Consider the following 17,318-nt stretch of genomic DNA (forward strand, 5'->3'; position numbering starts at 1 on the left):
AATATTCAATATTGCATTAATAACAGTACCACATTCATATATAGTTTTACTACAGTAAACCAATGGTCTCAGATCTCCCTATGAAAGAATTACCTTTACTGTAATATTATGTTGCTGCTAAATAATGAACTGATTGAGAGTGAAATGTGCCACAGTAGCAATTCTGGAGATGGGTGTTCTTCACCTACTGATGGAAAATGGGCATAGGGCTTTTCAGTCCTCATACTCCTGATGTGAGGTACATTTTCTATAATTACAATAAATATTTTCTATGCTATTTTCCTTCTTGTGCCACTTCTTCATAGCACCAGCTGGTGAGTTTTTATACTCAAGATAGTAAGGTAAGGAATACAATGCCTGCACAAGGGAAGTATGAACAACCAACAGACATTTTTGATCGGTGCTGAGCTAATGTAGATTTGAATGGAAAACAGAAAAGGGAAGACTCTCTATCAGACCATCTCTCTGTCCCATAAAGACCCATTACAGTCTCTTAAAACAGATGTTGACAGGAGAATCATACATTTTTTAAAGTATAACTTCATTAAATGTAATTCACGATGGAGAACTGTTAGAAAAAACAAAACCTGAATTGCTCTTAAGCAGGAAGCTTTTTAAATGATCATATCTTTTTAACTGCAGAACAGCAAAGTGAGAGGGCCTGGTGGCACTCCTAGCAACACTGTGACCTACAAGCCAAGCAGTAAGTGCTTCGTGTGATACTCCAGTGGAGGTCAGGCTGTATTTTCATCAAAACAAGAGGGCCACTGTTTGGTGTTTTAACATTTCACTTTGTTGAATGCTTTTCCGTGGGAGTTAGTCCATTAACACCAGAGGTTAACACCATGGGTTTTTTTAATGCCAGCAAATAGTTACAGGTCAAAGCTCACATGCATTACAACCCACCCAGGCATATTCTGAAACACTGCCTGACTCTTCATTCCCCAACACGAGGTCACAGAGCTACAGAGAATGGGAGGAATAAGCAAGGGTTTAACATTTGTGAGTGCATACATCAAGAACGCATTCTACGAGATTTCTTTCTATTGCAAACAACACTGGAATTCCTTTGCTAACAACAGGGCTACTTAAGGAAGACACATTTCAATTTATGCTCTGGTTTAGCTCTTATGAAATAGAAAAGATTTTCCTAACCAGTATTTAAAAGCATATTCTGGATATGGGAAAAACTATCAGGTGCTTTAAGCCAATGCATCTTCACTCTGCCCTGCAAAACGTCTCATGCTGAGAATCTTGAGGTGACCTGAAACAGGCTGACAATGAAGTTAAACTGAGGGACAATCTCTCTGTGTGCTCAAACATTTGCAAAGTGAGCCAAGCTCAGTTATTTGCTGATTACTCATCTTCGCATTGTAGCCTCCCAGTTCACTGTGGATTCTTTCAGCATTACAATGTCCTCAGTGCCACACAACCCCAAGAACAATCTGTGTAAAAAAGTACACATCTTTATTTGCTATTAATTAGTGAAGTTAAAGAGAAACTTTCACACAGGCTAACCTCAGAAAATATTGACTGAAATAACTCTGTACTTTGACTCCAGCTCCCTTTATTGTCTCTTCTGCTTTTACAGTACATTTGAGTTACAGCTCTCTCCTTCCTCTCTCAGCTTCTCCTTTAGCAGGCCTCCACCATGACACCACTCCTCTGATCCTCTGACATGCAGGTTTTTACAGAAGGGCTGGATACAAATGCAATATCCTGGCTTTACTGCAAAATCAGCAGCAAAGTGCAAGGCGTGATAAATATGTGCAAGTCTTCTCTGAGCATTAGGCAAGGAATCCCTCTAAAAAGGCATGAAAGGAAAAAAAAAAACGGACCAGAAAGAATTTGGGACATCTGAGAGTATCTTATGACAGCTCCAAAACAAGGCCTTTCCCAAGAAACCTTCCAACTTTAGCTACTTTAGAGACGATGGCAACAGGAGGGTGGCAGAGTGGGAAGACATTTCAAAACTGAGCGCTTGTCCCCCCCCGCCTCATTCATTATTTTGCTTTCAAAGTAGACGTGTAAATTTGTAGCATTACAAGCTCCACTGTAAAGATCAGTGATGGCCAGAAGGTATTCAGCTCCTAATGCTGACCACAGAAATGATGAGTTTGTTGGTCTTGTGGTACCTCACCATGAGCTGACTGCGGTACCCCTCCTTCCACAGAATAATGCTGCTTTCCATGACTCACGAGGCTATTTATTCAAAGTTGGCCTCCATTTCACCTCACTGCCAAACTTCATCCTCTTTTAACATCAGCAGTTCACTGATCGTTAATGCTTTTGGCTATGTATTATTTTTTGCACTCTCAGCTCTGGTTATTTATGTAGTTACCCAAAGGTAAACAAGTAAGTATCTTCATATGCTTCCAACCATCATCTTTCATAAGAACACTCCTTAGTAACGCCCTACTGCTTCACAGTCTCACCGTGCAAGGGTAAAGTACCTACACAGAGCCAAGACCACAGTGAGTCAGCCAAGAAAACACTTCCGCTTTGCAGAGAGAGACACAGCAGTCTTGTGGTCAGATGATGAGTAAAAGGATCTAGTACACTCTGCATCTTTCTGCACTGACAGAAGAGGGGTGAAGGTGTGGCAAAAGATTCCTCTGGGATCACAGCTCCTGTTTTATCATGAGATGAGTGGCCTGCCTCTCATGTTTTAAAGACAAAGCTAAGGCAAAGCTGGTTCAGCTACTCACAGCTTCAGTGCAAGAAGACCTGGGTGGCCAGGCAACATTACAGCCTGGCCTGTTGTACATTCCTGAGCATGACACCCCTCCTGGCCTTGAGTGATTTACAGTAGAGCCATACAAATGCTTGAAGGGATGAGCTAAAGGCTAAGGGTTCAGTGATCCTTTGCTAAGGGTGCTCTCCAGGGAAGGAGAAGGAATAAAACCCACAGGTACTCTATCCCCATTTCTGAATTCACAGCAGAGAGCTCGCTCGACTTTCTCACAGACACTGCTTTTAGAATAAGAAGGTATTTTTGCTTCCTTTTCTCATTTATACTACTTGCCATAAGGCTTTTTGTCATGCCACTGACAAACAAAACATGCAGTTTTAGTCATGTTTAGGAAAAATAAGCAAGCACCCTTCACTTTCATTGACTGCCAATGAAACTCGTCCAAAAGCATTGGCCAACATCAGTCTTAAAGTCCGAAATAACTTCTCATCTGACTTCAGCTTGCTTCACTTACACTCCTACAGTCCTTAGTGGTTTGGAGTAGAGAGACTGGGAAAGTATTTTTTAAATTTACTGTGGAGTTGTTTCAGAAACATTATTTCATCAATGTTTTAGCACGCAAACACAGACAGATTTTCACCTGGGAATCCGAAATACTGCTGTGTAACCAAGTAGTAGAGATAGGAAATTCTTTCTCACCTAGAGTAGCAACTAATTATTAATTTACATGCTAACCACTATTACTGAAAAAAAAACATCTACTGCTTTGCACGAGAATACAACTAGTGACAAGCTCTGAGCCTCCAGATGGAGCCCTGGCACAGTGGGCACGAGTTACAGATAGCGTGTCTTTAGGTTTCAGTAAACACTGTTCAAACACCCTAGATCCCAGCCCCTCCCTCCTCACCTCCCGTATGACTTGCTGCAGCTCCTCCTGCTCCACAGTTTTGTGGATTTCATCAACCGAAGGCAGGAGAGGGACTTTTTCAAGTTTTTGCTCCACCTCTGGCTTGGAGCCTGCAAGCTCCTCAGAGCTTTCCACCTGCTGTCCAGCGCCTGCTCTCACTGGGGGAGTTGGTGTTAAGGCAACGGAAGCTCGGTATAACTTCTTGCTTTGACTTTTAGACTTTCCTGTAAATTCAGAGGATCCAGCACCAGCTTTTCTACCTGTGTGACCGGAGCACACTGAAGAGGAATCAGAGTTTCCATGGGAGAATACAGACTCTGTACCCTCTGCTGGGAGATTTTCCAGTCCAAGATCTCCCAGTCCTAAACCCAGTTCAGACTTCAGATATGACTGCTCTCTGATAAGTTCGGAAACCTAAGGGTTCAGAAAAGAAATGGTCCTGAATAAGCATATGAAAAAGTCACATATAGACACAACTATACTTTCCTGTTATTTATTCAATCACTTACTCATTCCTTCCCTGCAACAAATACAGCTATAAAATAAATATACGCTTTGGCTTTATGACTGCAACAAAGGGGATCATAAAAAGGAATGGGCTTTTTTATAAGCCAACATAAACACAAATTGTGGCAGTTCCCCAAGCCACTGACTTTTGCAATATGGATGCATTCTGCCAGGGCCATTGACAGAGACACACGTAAAGGCTTGATTTTGTTTTTCTTTGCACAAACAATTCAAGTTTGTTCTTTCCTTTCCACAATCTTTGAACCACTTCTTTTCAGTAGCATAAAATGCATAGAAAAAAATAAGAAATAATTTTTCCCTAGAAAACTCATCATGTAGTCATTTTATCAACTAAATGCAAACATCATCTTACTTTTACATTTTCCTCTTAAAAACAAGGAAGATTTCACAGCTACTTACACCTATGGTTAAATTTTCTTAGGGGAAAATGCAGCTGTTCTGAACAGAACAACTCAAGTGTGTAAAGTATTTCCAAGATTATGTGTCAAATGAATCTCCTGAAACCTTTTTTCAGAACTCCCTTCCTGGTTCTTTTTCTTAGTAAAACATACAGCATACAACGATTACTTACTGGTTCAATGACATTTAATGGAGAAGGGCATGATAGATTGTCAGCGCTTCTGCTTCCATACATACCCTGAAAAATTAAGGCAAGTTAATACATTGAAGATTTTTTTAGAGCTGTCAGAAGCTAATATAAACATGCCGTGTCTCAGACTACTTTCTGTAAAAGTAGAAACTTGGAAACAGGAAGCAAAGCTGGTTGGAGAAAGTTTATTTCAGTCATTTTTAAAGCTGGCCCTCTTCTATAAAAGGATTTACAAATAAAAAGATATTTATATGGTTCAAAGAATGCAAGTTTGGCTTGGGATCACAGTAGAATCACATTTTCCTGTTCTTGGGTTTCAAGTTTTTTCCCATGACAAAATACTGAAGAGGAAGATGTTGCCTGTGCCTGTGCTGCTTCTGCAGAAGAGAATTGGCTAAGAAAGAGGAATGAAACCCAGGAAGAACACATGGTACTTTTTGCCTGCGCTTCTTTTGTTTGGCTAAGGACAGAATTGCAGCAGAAAAAGAAGAAGTCTTCCACTGAGTGAAAAAGAAGAGAAAGTATATCAACATGCCACCAATAAACATATGCAAGTGTCTCTCTCATCCCCCTTCTTGTGCTTCTGGGGAGTGTTTGCGGGAGTAAAGCTTCTCCAACTGTTTGGTGGGGAGTCACACATTCATCTGAAGAAGCTACAAAAGGCAATGGAAGAAAAAAAAAAGCCGGCAACTGGATTTTCCTGGTTTTTGTTCCATGGATTGGCAGAGCTAGAGGAGAAGCACACCCCACTTCGGCGAGAAACACTGTGCATTTCTCATCTCTCTGCCCTCATTGCACAAGTAAGAAAATCAGTGTAGGGAAACTCCAAGAAAGACCATCACCATCCCCTAAAGATTTTAGACAGGACAACTACCTACCAAAACTGTGAGAATTGAGGATCATGATAAGACAAAAGAAGAAAGCACTGACAGAAGAGGTCTGAAATGTCAGACCTAAAACCTCAGAAGATATGCATGTCCCTCTATTCACATACTTCTTCCCCAAGACAAAACACTGGCTCAAAATAAAAAACATATGCCTCCTGATAATACACATCATCAACAGATTCTCCAGATATTATCCTACTGTAAGAGTTTTAACAGTTACACTGAGAAAGCACATTACACTGAGAAAACATATATATAATGTTGTTGTGTAAGCAATACTTACTACGTGTGTCTGAGGTCTGTAAGGTGAAGACATGTGCAGACTTCTCAGCTGGTCTTCCAAAGCAAGCAGGCGTTCTTCTAACTGCATCTCTAACTCCTGTAGCTCCACGCGGACAGACTTTCTCAAGCTCTGTAGCTGATCAGCTTCATATCTATACCAAGTCCATCACAGAAAGAACAAGGGCATTCACTGAACTCAGCTGCACACCACAAAGGGGGAACTGAGCAGGACAATCCCATCAGTAAAAGACTTCATACAAGGGAATTCAAAATGGAACACAGAAAATTCCCTTCTTGGAAAAATAACGCCTAAATGGAGCAAAAGTCTTTCTCCATTTATAGAAAATACATGTCACTTTACCGACACAACAACATAATGCAACTGAACATTCTCCAAAAATCTTAGCTTTAAATGCTTAAATATATGCAAGCAGATGAAATTGGCATTTATAGATGTATCTAATCAAATCCAATTTAAAATGGGTAACAACGACAATCACACAGCAATGCAGTAACTGCGTATTACTTCTGTGTGGTGCTGGATTCCCACACAGTCATAGCTACATTTTGGCCAGGACACCATTGTCTAAGAAGGCTAACTGATTTCAAGCATGTTTACTTTTAAAGTGATTAGTCAAAAGATGATTCAACTTAAGTAGATTTATAAGCAGTTTCGAAAACTGTTCCAGATCAGCTGCTGCTGAGACTTATGGTGACTCCAAACACAAAGACCCAGAACATGAATGTCATCTGTAAGTGGCCGCTCTAAGCTGGAAAAGCATCTGAATGCTACAGTGTTCATTCTTTATTTACATCTACAAAGATGGAGGGGGTGGGATGCAAGCTGAAAATCTTTAAGGCTTTTTCCCCTGCCAATATCCTATGTTCACGTATCCTATGATGAAAGTCTTTAAAATCTATAGCTTTAAAATCACTTTGAAGAAAGGATGAAGGCAAAAAAAAAAAAAAAAAAAAAAAAAAAAATCAATTAATGAGAAATGGGGATTAGGAGAAACAAGGAAGAAAAAACTCTCGAATTATGTAACATAAAGAAGAGAGTAAGTTTTTGGCAAAAACTCAGCCCCAATCCTGTTCAAATTGAAACTAATAGATTACTTGCTCTGATTTCAGGCACAATGACACACTACCCAAAGAATATTTTCCCTTTTTAAGTCCATTTTACCTTTCTTCTTCTGTCATGTGCTGATAAACTGTTGTCTGTTGACGTAACATAGTCAATTCCAGATCCATCATTTGTGTTCTGAATAAGTTTAGATTTCGCCTGACCACTTGTAGCTCCTGGAAAGTATTCTGATGGTAAAAAAAGGCATTTAGTGACAATTGCCCAGATGTGCCCTTTCAGTCAAACAGAACCTCAGCAACTTCAGTATACTACAGAGGCTGCATGTTGTGAACTGGCAGTAATTCAAGAAAACATTTTCAAAGGTATCATATAAGTAAACACATGAAAGGATTTCCATGCTTTCAAAATAATTCCTTTTTAATGTTATTTGCACGATACAACATCTGTTATCTTTTGAAAGCAAAGATAGGGAACTGCCCAAAGTTAGCACAATATACGGCATATTTAGAATGTTTCTTTGTATTATATTTTGACTAAGTACCACTATGTGAACAGGGTCACTTACTTACTTCATAAAGAGGTAGAATGGATGATCGCTGAGTAGTGTAACCAGTGGCAGCAGGAAGGTCCTGACCCCTCATTGCCGGGTACTAGGGAACAAACAAATGTTTTGAAATTGGGAAGTCAGCAGTCTCCTTTATGAACTCATCTACCCAAACGTGCAGATACTCCAAAAGCAGCCACTAAAACACCACCTTTCTGGCATTGTAAATATTGTAAATCTATGTAAATATTGTGTTGGGAAAAGGAAACCTTACAGAATGGCAGCACTGCTCTTAACTTGAAGAATGTGTGCCAAAGCTGTATAATGCAAATGTGCTGCAGGTGAAAAACCAAATTAATTAGGAATAAAAGCTAACTTTTTCCAGTACCAGGCATTTTATGCCTGAAAACTCAGTAGTCTCAATTGTCTTAGCTAATGATAAAAAGAACTCTAAAACCAGAACTGAGTCCCATTTTCAAATAATGAGTATAGTCACTACTGTTGTGGGGTTTTGTTCAGCTCTTACTTTGTTTTTTTGTTGTTGTTGGTTTTGGTTTTTAATCTCGCTATATTGCCTACATCCAAAAATCCCTGTATGCTAATGATCTCTCATGAAAACAAGATTGTTGAAGAATTTCTATTTGCATGTTGCATCAACATGCAGAGTAACCAGATAAAATTATGGGACTGTTACCTGTAGTAACATGACACAACAAAGAACAGTGGAAACAGCAAAAACATGTACCTCTTCGAACGTGAAAAAGACAGCTTGTCCAATTTAATTCTGAAAGAATTCAAAGGACTATTGACATGCCATGGAAAATTTGATCCATACGCATTCATCCAGAGGTGTTTTGCTCAAACATGATCACATCAAGGGGATGTTTTGTTTTTCCTCTCCCAGTTTTCTCTGTTCTACCAGGAATTTATCTACTCCTCTTTATTCCTTCCTAAAATCAGAATCACGTATTTGAAATACCTCAATATTTTCTTTAGCTGCTGAGTATGCTGTATGCCAAACTCAAATCACAGCTGTAGGAAAAAGCAGCACCAAGGAATGCATTTTCATATAAACCTCCGCAATGAGAAGGACCAAACCCCCAAAATGGAACAAAACAAAATATGCTGGAAGCAGAACAAGTGGGCTAGGAGATGTTATTATCCCCTCCCATATTTTTTTTTTCTTTTTTTTTTTAATTGAATCAGCTTGAGCATGAGTTCTGGATGCAATACAGAGTTCTCTTCTTCAGCAGGTTTAGTTAGCATGGTATGTGCAGTACAAGTACTGTAGCACACTAACCTTACACAAATCAAGCCACAACTGGTTCACATGGGGGAATTTTACAAAGGAGGTTAAATTCTGCAAACATGCTCAGGCACCATCCACTACTTTGAGCCATGGCTGACTTAAAACCATAGCTGACTGCAGCTTTCCCCTGCCGAGCTGATCACAGCACCAAAGTTTGATCTGAGAAGCAGGGCCATCTGATATAAGCAAAGTCAGGCTGGACTAGCCTCTAACTTTTGACAAGTGGCAAAATAAACAAAATAACAGGGGTCTAAAATGCCCACTACAGCCTACAGCCTGCAATAGGGTGCAGGCAGGCCCATGCTTGTTCTTGGGTAAAACCCACAGAAATTGTCAAAGCGCCACAACTGAATAGTCTTCATGTGTTCATATATGAACAAGCAGAGTCTGCAACTGCCCTCCCCACGTAGCCTCCTGGAGCAGGTTGGAGGCTTCTAAGCTGGATCATCACCTAAGGGAACAGCAGTTCAGGGACGGCAGAGGAGGGAGAGCTGGCAATTAGGAGCGAAACAGCAGAAGGTGTGGCATAAACCAGTAGAGGAAAAAAAAAAGTGTGCTTGCATTTTAAAACATTTCTTCTCTGAGTGATGAGACAGACAAAATTTCACATGCTCTGACAAAACCAATTCTTAATAAATGACTGATGACATCAGGAACATTTTGACTAGTGCCAGAGCTGAAAGTGCAGAAGACTGGCATGAAACAGCACAAAAACATGTAGGGATCAATCAACACTGATATCATTATGATACTTTTTTTTATATCATTATTGATATCAACGAAGCCATGCAACTGGCAATCAAAAAACCCACATTTTTATCAGTTGGACAGAAAGTATGTCAAAAAGGAGAGAGAGGTGAAAGGACTGTTACTACGTATTTTCAAATCTAAAGCTAATAACTCTCACCTTAAAATAATAGCTTATAGAGTACACTGTTCCTCCCTTCTGCCTAAGAATATCCACAGAAGTTTAAAAAAAAACCAAAAAAACACCAAACCAAACCAACCAACCAAAACCCAGCAAAACAAAACAAGCAAACAAAAAAAAAAAAAAAAAAAAAGAAAAACAAAAAAACCCAAAAACCCCCAAAAAACCCAAACAATCTGGGTCAAATGCAACAAGACAGAATTGAATGCAAAAATAGCAGAGCACTGGAGAGATGATAATTTGCCATTTTAAACAGAAGCTCCTAAAACAGAAGCAAATCAAATATGCACAAAATGTCATTTTTTCCTGATCCGTTGCACTACACAAAGGAATATTCAGGTTGACATCTTGGTTCTGTAAGGATAAAATAAGAATCCCCTTTGCCCAAGGGCAAAATTTGGCTTCCTCATACCTGTGAGAGGTTCTGCAGAGAGTTTCTGATGTCATGTAGGACCCTGCGCAGCTGCATCTCCACAGTGGAAGGTGGGTTGATGGCATGAGGTCGATGAGGAAATCCAACATGCCTTGGAGAGAAGGGACAGCTGAAGGGAGAAAAGAAGGTGCTGCAGGAAGAGCCGGAGATGCTTGGGATGCTGTGGGTGCTCAGTGTCCTCACGTGCTCGCAGAGCGGTCTGTCCTGCCACTCAGCAGGGAGGGAGTGGAGGGAACATGTCGACTGGGACATGTGTGCCGGTGTGTGCAGTGGGCAGCTCTGTACCCTGGTGGGACTGGGCTCCTCAGATGGCTCAGTCTGGGGCACTTCTTTTTTGGAGGACGAAGGCGCAATAAACAGCGTGGATTTGCACACTGGCTGGCTGGAGGCTGCCTCACCCTCACTTTTGTCATTCTCAGACATTGCTTTCTCATCTTCCTCCACACGTGTGTACTTGTAGGTAAAGGAAGGAGGACTGCACAGAGTCTCTTTTCCTGGAGTTAACTGTACATTCACAGAGGACACTACTTTCACTGGATTCAGCAATGCAGTTGGGAGAGACTGAGACCGCCTTAGAGGATAGCCCGATTCAGCAAACCAGAGTCTCTGCTTTCTCAGGAGATCTTTTGACTTAAGCAGAGTGCACCCGGCCCTGGAATCAGATGTACTGACAATCCTCATCTCGGCTCTTTGCAAGGCAACATGAACCTTGTCCACAGATGATGTGGAGGAGCCACCACCTTCCAGAGACCCCATCGACTTGAGGATATGGTGCGTGTGGTACTGAGGAAACTCAGACACACTGCCTTCCTCCAGCAGGTCCAATTGTTTTTGCTCACTGGAAATGTCTTCCTCTTTAGAGCTGACCTCTCCTTGGACTGTCTCTGATATATGAGATGACTTGCTTTCTCGCTCTTGATTTTGCTCAGTTTCATAGCCAACAATTTTTCTGTCTTCGCTCCTTCTGTTTTCAGAAGGTGACTCTACCTTTCGTCTCTCTACTTGAGAGATAATATCCTCTTCATCATCATCTTCTTCCTCATCATCATCTTCTTCGTCCTCAAACTTCTTGAAACAGGGCAGTTCCTTGGCTATCGGTGTCTTCTGTTCCTCACTATGCGAGGTCAGGGTTGTCTCACTGTCACAGCTGTCAGCGCTGCTTCCCATGCCCTGCAAAGACTCCTGAACCTAAGAAAGACAAGCCAGCAAAGCGGTGAACATACTGGAGACTCAACTACTGCCTTCTGAGGAGTCAGGCTAAGAGTCCAAGTCCACATTCATTGGGCATTGTGGTGGGTAGCAGAAATAACAATGCAGTTAGTATGCAAGAAAAACAGTGAACAGAGAACAAAGAAACCATAGTACCAGGTAAGTTAGAAGCATACTGAAGTATGGCACCAAAAGGAGATGTGGGGGTTTTTAACTAAAGGGAAAAAAAAAAAAAAAAAAAAAAAAAAGAGAGAAGAGCAAACTATTCATATATCTCTCTGATTTGACAATAAACTCTTCACTGCCAGAACAATAGAACTAGCAGCAGAGTAAGAGAGTAAAAAGAGTACAATGCTAGTATTTTAAGTAGTGATGAGAAAGGGGTAGCAGGGTGGCAGTACATGACAACTCCAATATATAAAGGTTCAGCCAGTGCTGAAACAAAGGGTGGTATTAGGGAATGCATATAGAGAAGTGAGGAGAACTGTAGACTGTAGTGAAACTAGTATTACAGGACAACACCAAGAAAAGGAAAACCAGTCTGTCCACATACTTGTCCCGTTTGAAGTCACCGAATTGTTTGAGACACTGAATCTCACATTAGGCTGCTAATCTCTATTGAAGACTGCATCCAGCACTATTACGCCTATCCTTCCTTTCTCCTACTACTTCTTCCCCTTTATATCACAGTTTAAACAAAGCACATGTATGAAGAAGCTGCTAATTTAACAGGTTACAAATGGCAGGAAAAGCATCTATGAGAAAAGAAAAAAAAATCCATCTATTAATTGCACAGCATATTCATTAGGCTGGCCTTATTGACTGGTATGTTTACAAGCGGACAACACATTTTCATAAGAATTTGTGGTATAAAGTACGTTTTTGGAAGTTTACCATAGTTGACACATGAAGTGCAAATTTAGAGAAGCTTTCCCATCTCTAATTTCTGCAGCTTTCACTGCCATTAGAACACTAATTATTAGTTCCTTCTAGAGAGATTACTTCTGGCGTATGACAGGCAATAGCTCCTTCTCCAGCCATCTAGTAGATTTCAGTCGTGAAGGTTGTTTTCATAAGTTAATACTTAACATTGCACTAACTAGCACAGCCACAAATTAGTATGAAAGACTGTGCAGGGTCAGATACTGTTCAAGTAAAAGGTATTAAAAGAACAAAATACTGTAATGTCTAGGTGAAATTATGTGTGCTACATGCGTGCATATCTGCATCTCTAACCCTCATCACCTTGTTCACTTACAAATCAGGCAAACAAAACTTGGATAGAGAATTTTTCTAGCTTCTTTGGTAATATGCAAGTCCCCTGCAGAATATCCCACCTCAATGCCAAAATCTCCCTTAGAAATCTTTATTATGGGTGTCAGAGACAAAAGGCAATATAGTTTCAGTTTTTGAGGTTTCTCCTGCGTTTCAGAGGAATTCTATAGCTGCTAGACTCAATTATTTAACAGTAGATGGCACTAACTTACCATACTTTAAAGAAACAATATATACCGCTCTGTATCCCCTTCATCTTTTCACAGGTTTTCTTCACTAGCTGCCAAGTTCTCATTTCCCTTATCTCATCATTCACCCCATATTTTTTTTAATTCAGCTCAACACTTGGTCTGAATAAAGCAGTGAAGAGAGCCTAGCAACTCCATGGCACAAACCTCGTGCAGTATCAATACATCTTTTCAGAACAGCATAACAGAAAAATCTCATCCCTTTACAGCCAACACAAACAAACTCCACTAGTCCCCAGCAAAAGGAGCACTTAGTTGCAACATGCTTTTAACGGACTCTTAGTCAGGTTGCAACCAATATAAAGATTGGAAGGGAGCACCTCTAATCTGAGTCACCTTCTAACATGTCTGTCAATTTCAGTACAGTCCCAGTTTAGTAGAGTGCAGAACCAGTATCTCAGACTATTATGCTTATTATAGAGACTCAGGTTCATGATTTCCTTTATTCACCCTCTTGCTCTTGGAAAGAATAAGCTGATGTTTAAGGAAGACACAAAGGCTAGCACCATGTTGGCTTTCACTTTGGTACTCAGTTGAAAATCTACTAAACTGGAAAGCATAGAATACCAGCACCAAAATGGAAAAGCAATGTTGATGGATGGGGAAGGTAGGGAATCTCTTCCTAGTAAGTGCCACACGTTTTAAAACATTTGGTGTGTCACAATGAAAAAAAAAAAAAATAAATACAGTAGCATTAAAAAAGTTCAGCAGCTGCAAACCATAGAAATGAAATTACTGGCAGAGGTGATATCCAGAATCCCATCTTTGTATTCCTCTGGATGTGGTTTAGGTCCCAGACAGCTAACTGATGGCCTTGAGGCCAGGATCCAACTCAAGACTTTTCTCTAGCTGATTGACCAAATCATGGCTATTACCGTGTGACTGTTTTAGGAGAGGCAAGAGAACACGTCTCCTAAATATAAGGTATAACGCTGTGCAGACATGTGCATTGGGCAGACACCTAAACACCATGCTGGAACGAAAGCCTCCCTTTAGACATGCTGTCTCTGGTCAGTATCACGACAAGTTCTGGGACCGAGATCAAAGGAACTGGAACAAGAAGGAGTGCGGGAGCTCAGGATCGACTAAACATTAGTATACATTCACAGTAAAGTTAGTATGTAATTATTTTCACTTTCTGTCAGCTGCTAACTAAAAAAAAAAAACAAACCACAAACCAAAAAAACCCCAAAACCCCTCAAAAAACCAACAAAAAAAACCCCAAAACCCCCCCAAAAAAACCATGCCAAGGAAAAAAAAAAAAAGGCGGGAAAGCAAAAATGATACAAGAAATTAAATGATCAGCAGAAACCTTAATGTATACCCACAGTCGTGAGAGGAACGGACTATGATTCTGGAGCCTTAGTCAGTGAGAAATGACACACAGAAACAGCAAACGGGACATACTGAACTTAAAGCTTATTCCAAGCCCAATATACCCAGATTATCCTACCAGAAAGGCTTTCAAATTGTAATATAGTTCTGTAAGTGACTCAGCAGGTCCACTCTGAAAATTAGAAGTTTTAAGGGATCTAGACTGACAGTCACAATCACAGTCAAACATCAACATCCCTCCTGCCCTCCTCAGGTCCCTCCTGTCCCGCAATAATCAGTAACATATCAAGCACAGTTTAAGAGCCTTACCTGAAGCTGATTAAATGGAGAACAATCTGTGGAGGAGTCCTCAGCAAAGCCACTGCTGTCAGAGTGCTGACTGGCAGTTCGTAATAGCTGATCTATTTAAAACAAGCAAAACCCAACTCCAATTACTTTTCAAATCACAACTTTCCAAGCCCAGTCACATTCAATACATGCTTTCCTTTTACATCAAAGTAACATTAAGCGGATAACACAATTCCTTTTCAAGTTCCACTTTGAATAATACAGAGAAACAACTTGTTTGTTTCAAGCAAAACCTCTTCTCATGCGAAGCCCTACTTGTGAAACTTCAAGCAACGGTGGAAGAGGAACCATCTTTTACATTTTTCTTTCCTGTGCTCTGGAAAAAACCCATTCTGCAAATGTTGCCACTGCTGGAGTTTTCCCTTAGCAAAACCGAATCACTGGTTAATCCACACGCAGGCAGTGGAAGAGGTGCTTTTGTATTGACACGTACAGGTTCACCACTCCTCCTGATCATGGAGATAAAGGAGATCACTCACCTCCTGCCAGTCTACACCACCTCATATTGCCCAGAGGAACAGCATCACATGAGCAAAGAGGGCGATGAGCAGAACTCTGCAAACTGCTAGAGATGGTCCTCTGCTGGTTTAGTGGACAAATACAAAACATCCTAACACATCAGTGGGCAATCTGCCAAAGCACATTCCCAGCACTCATTTTATACACTCAAGATAAGATCCTTCCACTTGTTCTTTTCTACTTACATTAGGTAAGTGCTAAAATAGCCTAAAGAGGCTCTAAAATCCTCAGTGCTACCCAGGAGTGGTTTCCTCCGGTGCAAGCACTATACCCACAGATCTGTTTTTCAAGGAGATCTCAGTAAGTTCTGCAGTACAGTATTGCATGCATGTTGCTCTCAACTAGACATAGGAGGCACCCATCAAGTGTGAGGTTTACCTTACAGCAACACAGACATTTTGCTTAGCCAGATGGCAGCATGGGCAACAACCGTATCTCACCTCTAGTTCTCAGCAGAAGTGTAAAAGCTTGCAGATGGGATGAGACCACAGCGGCCTGTAGTCCCCAGACCTCTGCCTCCTCCTCCTCGTCACCCTGGGGCAAGAGCTCACTGCTGTCTTCTCAGAGGCTCAGTGCAGAATTTTGCCCCACATTCCTTCAACCACTTAACTGTCATCACATAATTAATCCCAGTTCACAGCTCAATGCTTTGGAATGCATTATGAAAACTGTTTTGAAACTTGGATATTCAGAACTAATTTTTTTTACTATTCCTTTTGATGAACATTTCACTAACACAGAAATAAAAGCCTGCACAGGCCCAGAAGTTTGTGAACACTAGAAGAGGCAAACTGCCTCTGTATCAGCAATTTCACACAGCTTTTAGGGAGTGCCTTTCAAATTGTGCTGCTGTTCTGTTATCATGGTAGCCACAATATCCTGTGATGATAAAACAACTTTTCTACCTCAAGAAAGACATCCCCACCCAGATCCCAGTAAAGACAATGGGACTTACTTCCCTGAGAACTGGACTAGCTCTTATTAACTGCCCAATATAATTAACGTGGCTGAAAGAGGTTGCCGTGAACAGGTTGCCACTACAGCTGAGGCTAGTGGGAAGCTGCCACCTCCTCCAAGGTGAATAGTCTTGTACTTTGGCCTCCTCTCTGTCTCTTTTCCTACTTGGTGAATTTTAATTTAAAAGAAAAAAGCACTACAGGTGAAAGCGTTAGCCGCAGGGGACCTTCCAACTAGTCCAGATAAAGCAATTCATCAGTGCGCATGCTGGCATCTGGTTTCATGTGCATGAAGTTTATTACTGCTCAAGAAAAATATTGACCTGCCCTTCTATTTCCTTCCCAGTCAATATTTACAGCCATAAAAAAGAAAATACATATATGCATATACATCTCCTCAAATCAATTCTTGGTTTCCTCGGAGACACAGTACAAAAGTAAAAATCAGTGGGCTAGACCATCTTCTATAGCATTTGTTACTTATGCACGTGCTTTGACAGCCTTACATGACAGATACTGCCAGTCAAGTGGCCAGTCTAGAGCAGAGGCACTCATACCTGCCTCATCATCTTTATCTGTGGCAAGAGCCTAGCACAGCATGAACAGATTCAAACTGCCTTGGTTACACCCAAGGAGACATCCCCTTAATACAGTCATCTCTTGCTTTCTGTGTTGCAGAGCTACTAGGATTTTTTTTTTTTTTAATTAATGTTTTAAAGCAAAGTAGAGAAGACATTTTTTGTAAGTATGAGTAATCTTCTACCACATCTTTCTCTTCTCTCTTGCAAGTTCTCAGAGGTTTCCACTATACCAGTATCACATTAATGCAGTTACAACTTTTAAAGAAGGAATCCCTACTACTTCAGTAGTGAAATTACAAGGTTTGCCTCTGTAAAGACAAAATACCATCTAGTACATTGGGACATGCTGATACATAATGGTATGTACCCTCCTTGTCAACTACTAATCCAGATGTACAACCTGCTCTATGGCACCAGGATGTCCTCAAATTCAAGCAAATGAGAGGAAACTACCTTCTGCACGATGCCAACCCTGCAGCCCAGAGCTATTATCAACAATATGTAGGAGAAATCTTCTGAACTAGGGAGAGATCAGAGACAGCATAATAAGGAAAGTGTGGGAGAAGGAACCAGCCAAGATGAACAAAATCAGAAGGAACAATCAAATTCACATCTCACTTAAACACAGCACAAATTAAAATGCCCCTTGGATTATTGTTTTAAA

General features: G+C 40.7%; 1 protein-coding gene across 2 annotated transcripts in view; it reads right to left on the reverse strand.

The window, feature by feature from the left end:
• Positions 1–17,318, reverse strand: part of ITPRID2 (ITPR interacting domain containing 2) — a 41,569-nt gene that overhangs the window by 3,949 nt on the left and 20,302 nt on the right. For both annotated transcript variants that reach the window (XM_030487300.1, XM_030487299.1), the window contains 7 exons: positions 14,560–14,651; positions 10,163–11,371; positions 7,539–7,619; positions 7,069–7,196; positions 5,887–6,037; positions 4,699–4,764; positions 3,600–4,013 (listed from right to left, as the gene is read on the reverse strand). In XM_030487300.1, coding sequence (XP_030343160.1) covers positions 3,600–4,013; positions 4,699–4,764; positions 5,887–6,037; positions 7,069–7,196; positions 7,539–7,619; positions 10,163–11,371; positions 14,560–14,651 — 2,141 coding nt within the window. The remainder of the gene's footprint in view (positions 1–3,599; positions 4,014–4,698; positions 4,765–5,886; positions 6,038–7,068; positions 7,197–7,538; positions 7,620–10,162; positions 11,372–14,559; positions 14,652–17,318) is intronic.

This window comes from Strigops habroptila, chromosome 5, assembly GCF_004027225.2.
Source record: "Strigops habroptila isolate Jane chromosome 5, bStrHab1.2.pri, whole genome shotgun sequence".
Classification (NCBI taxonomy): Eukaryota; Metazoa; Chordata; class Aves; order Psittaciformes; family Psittacidae; genus Strigops; species Strigops habroptila.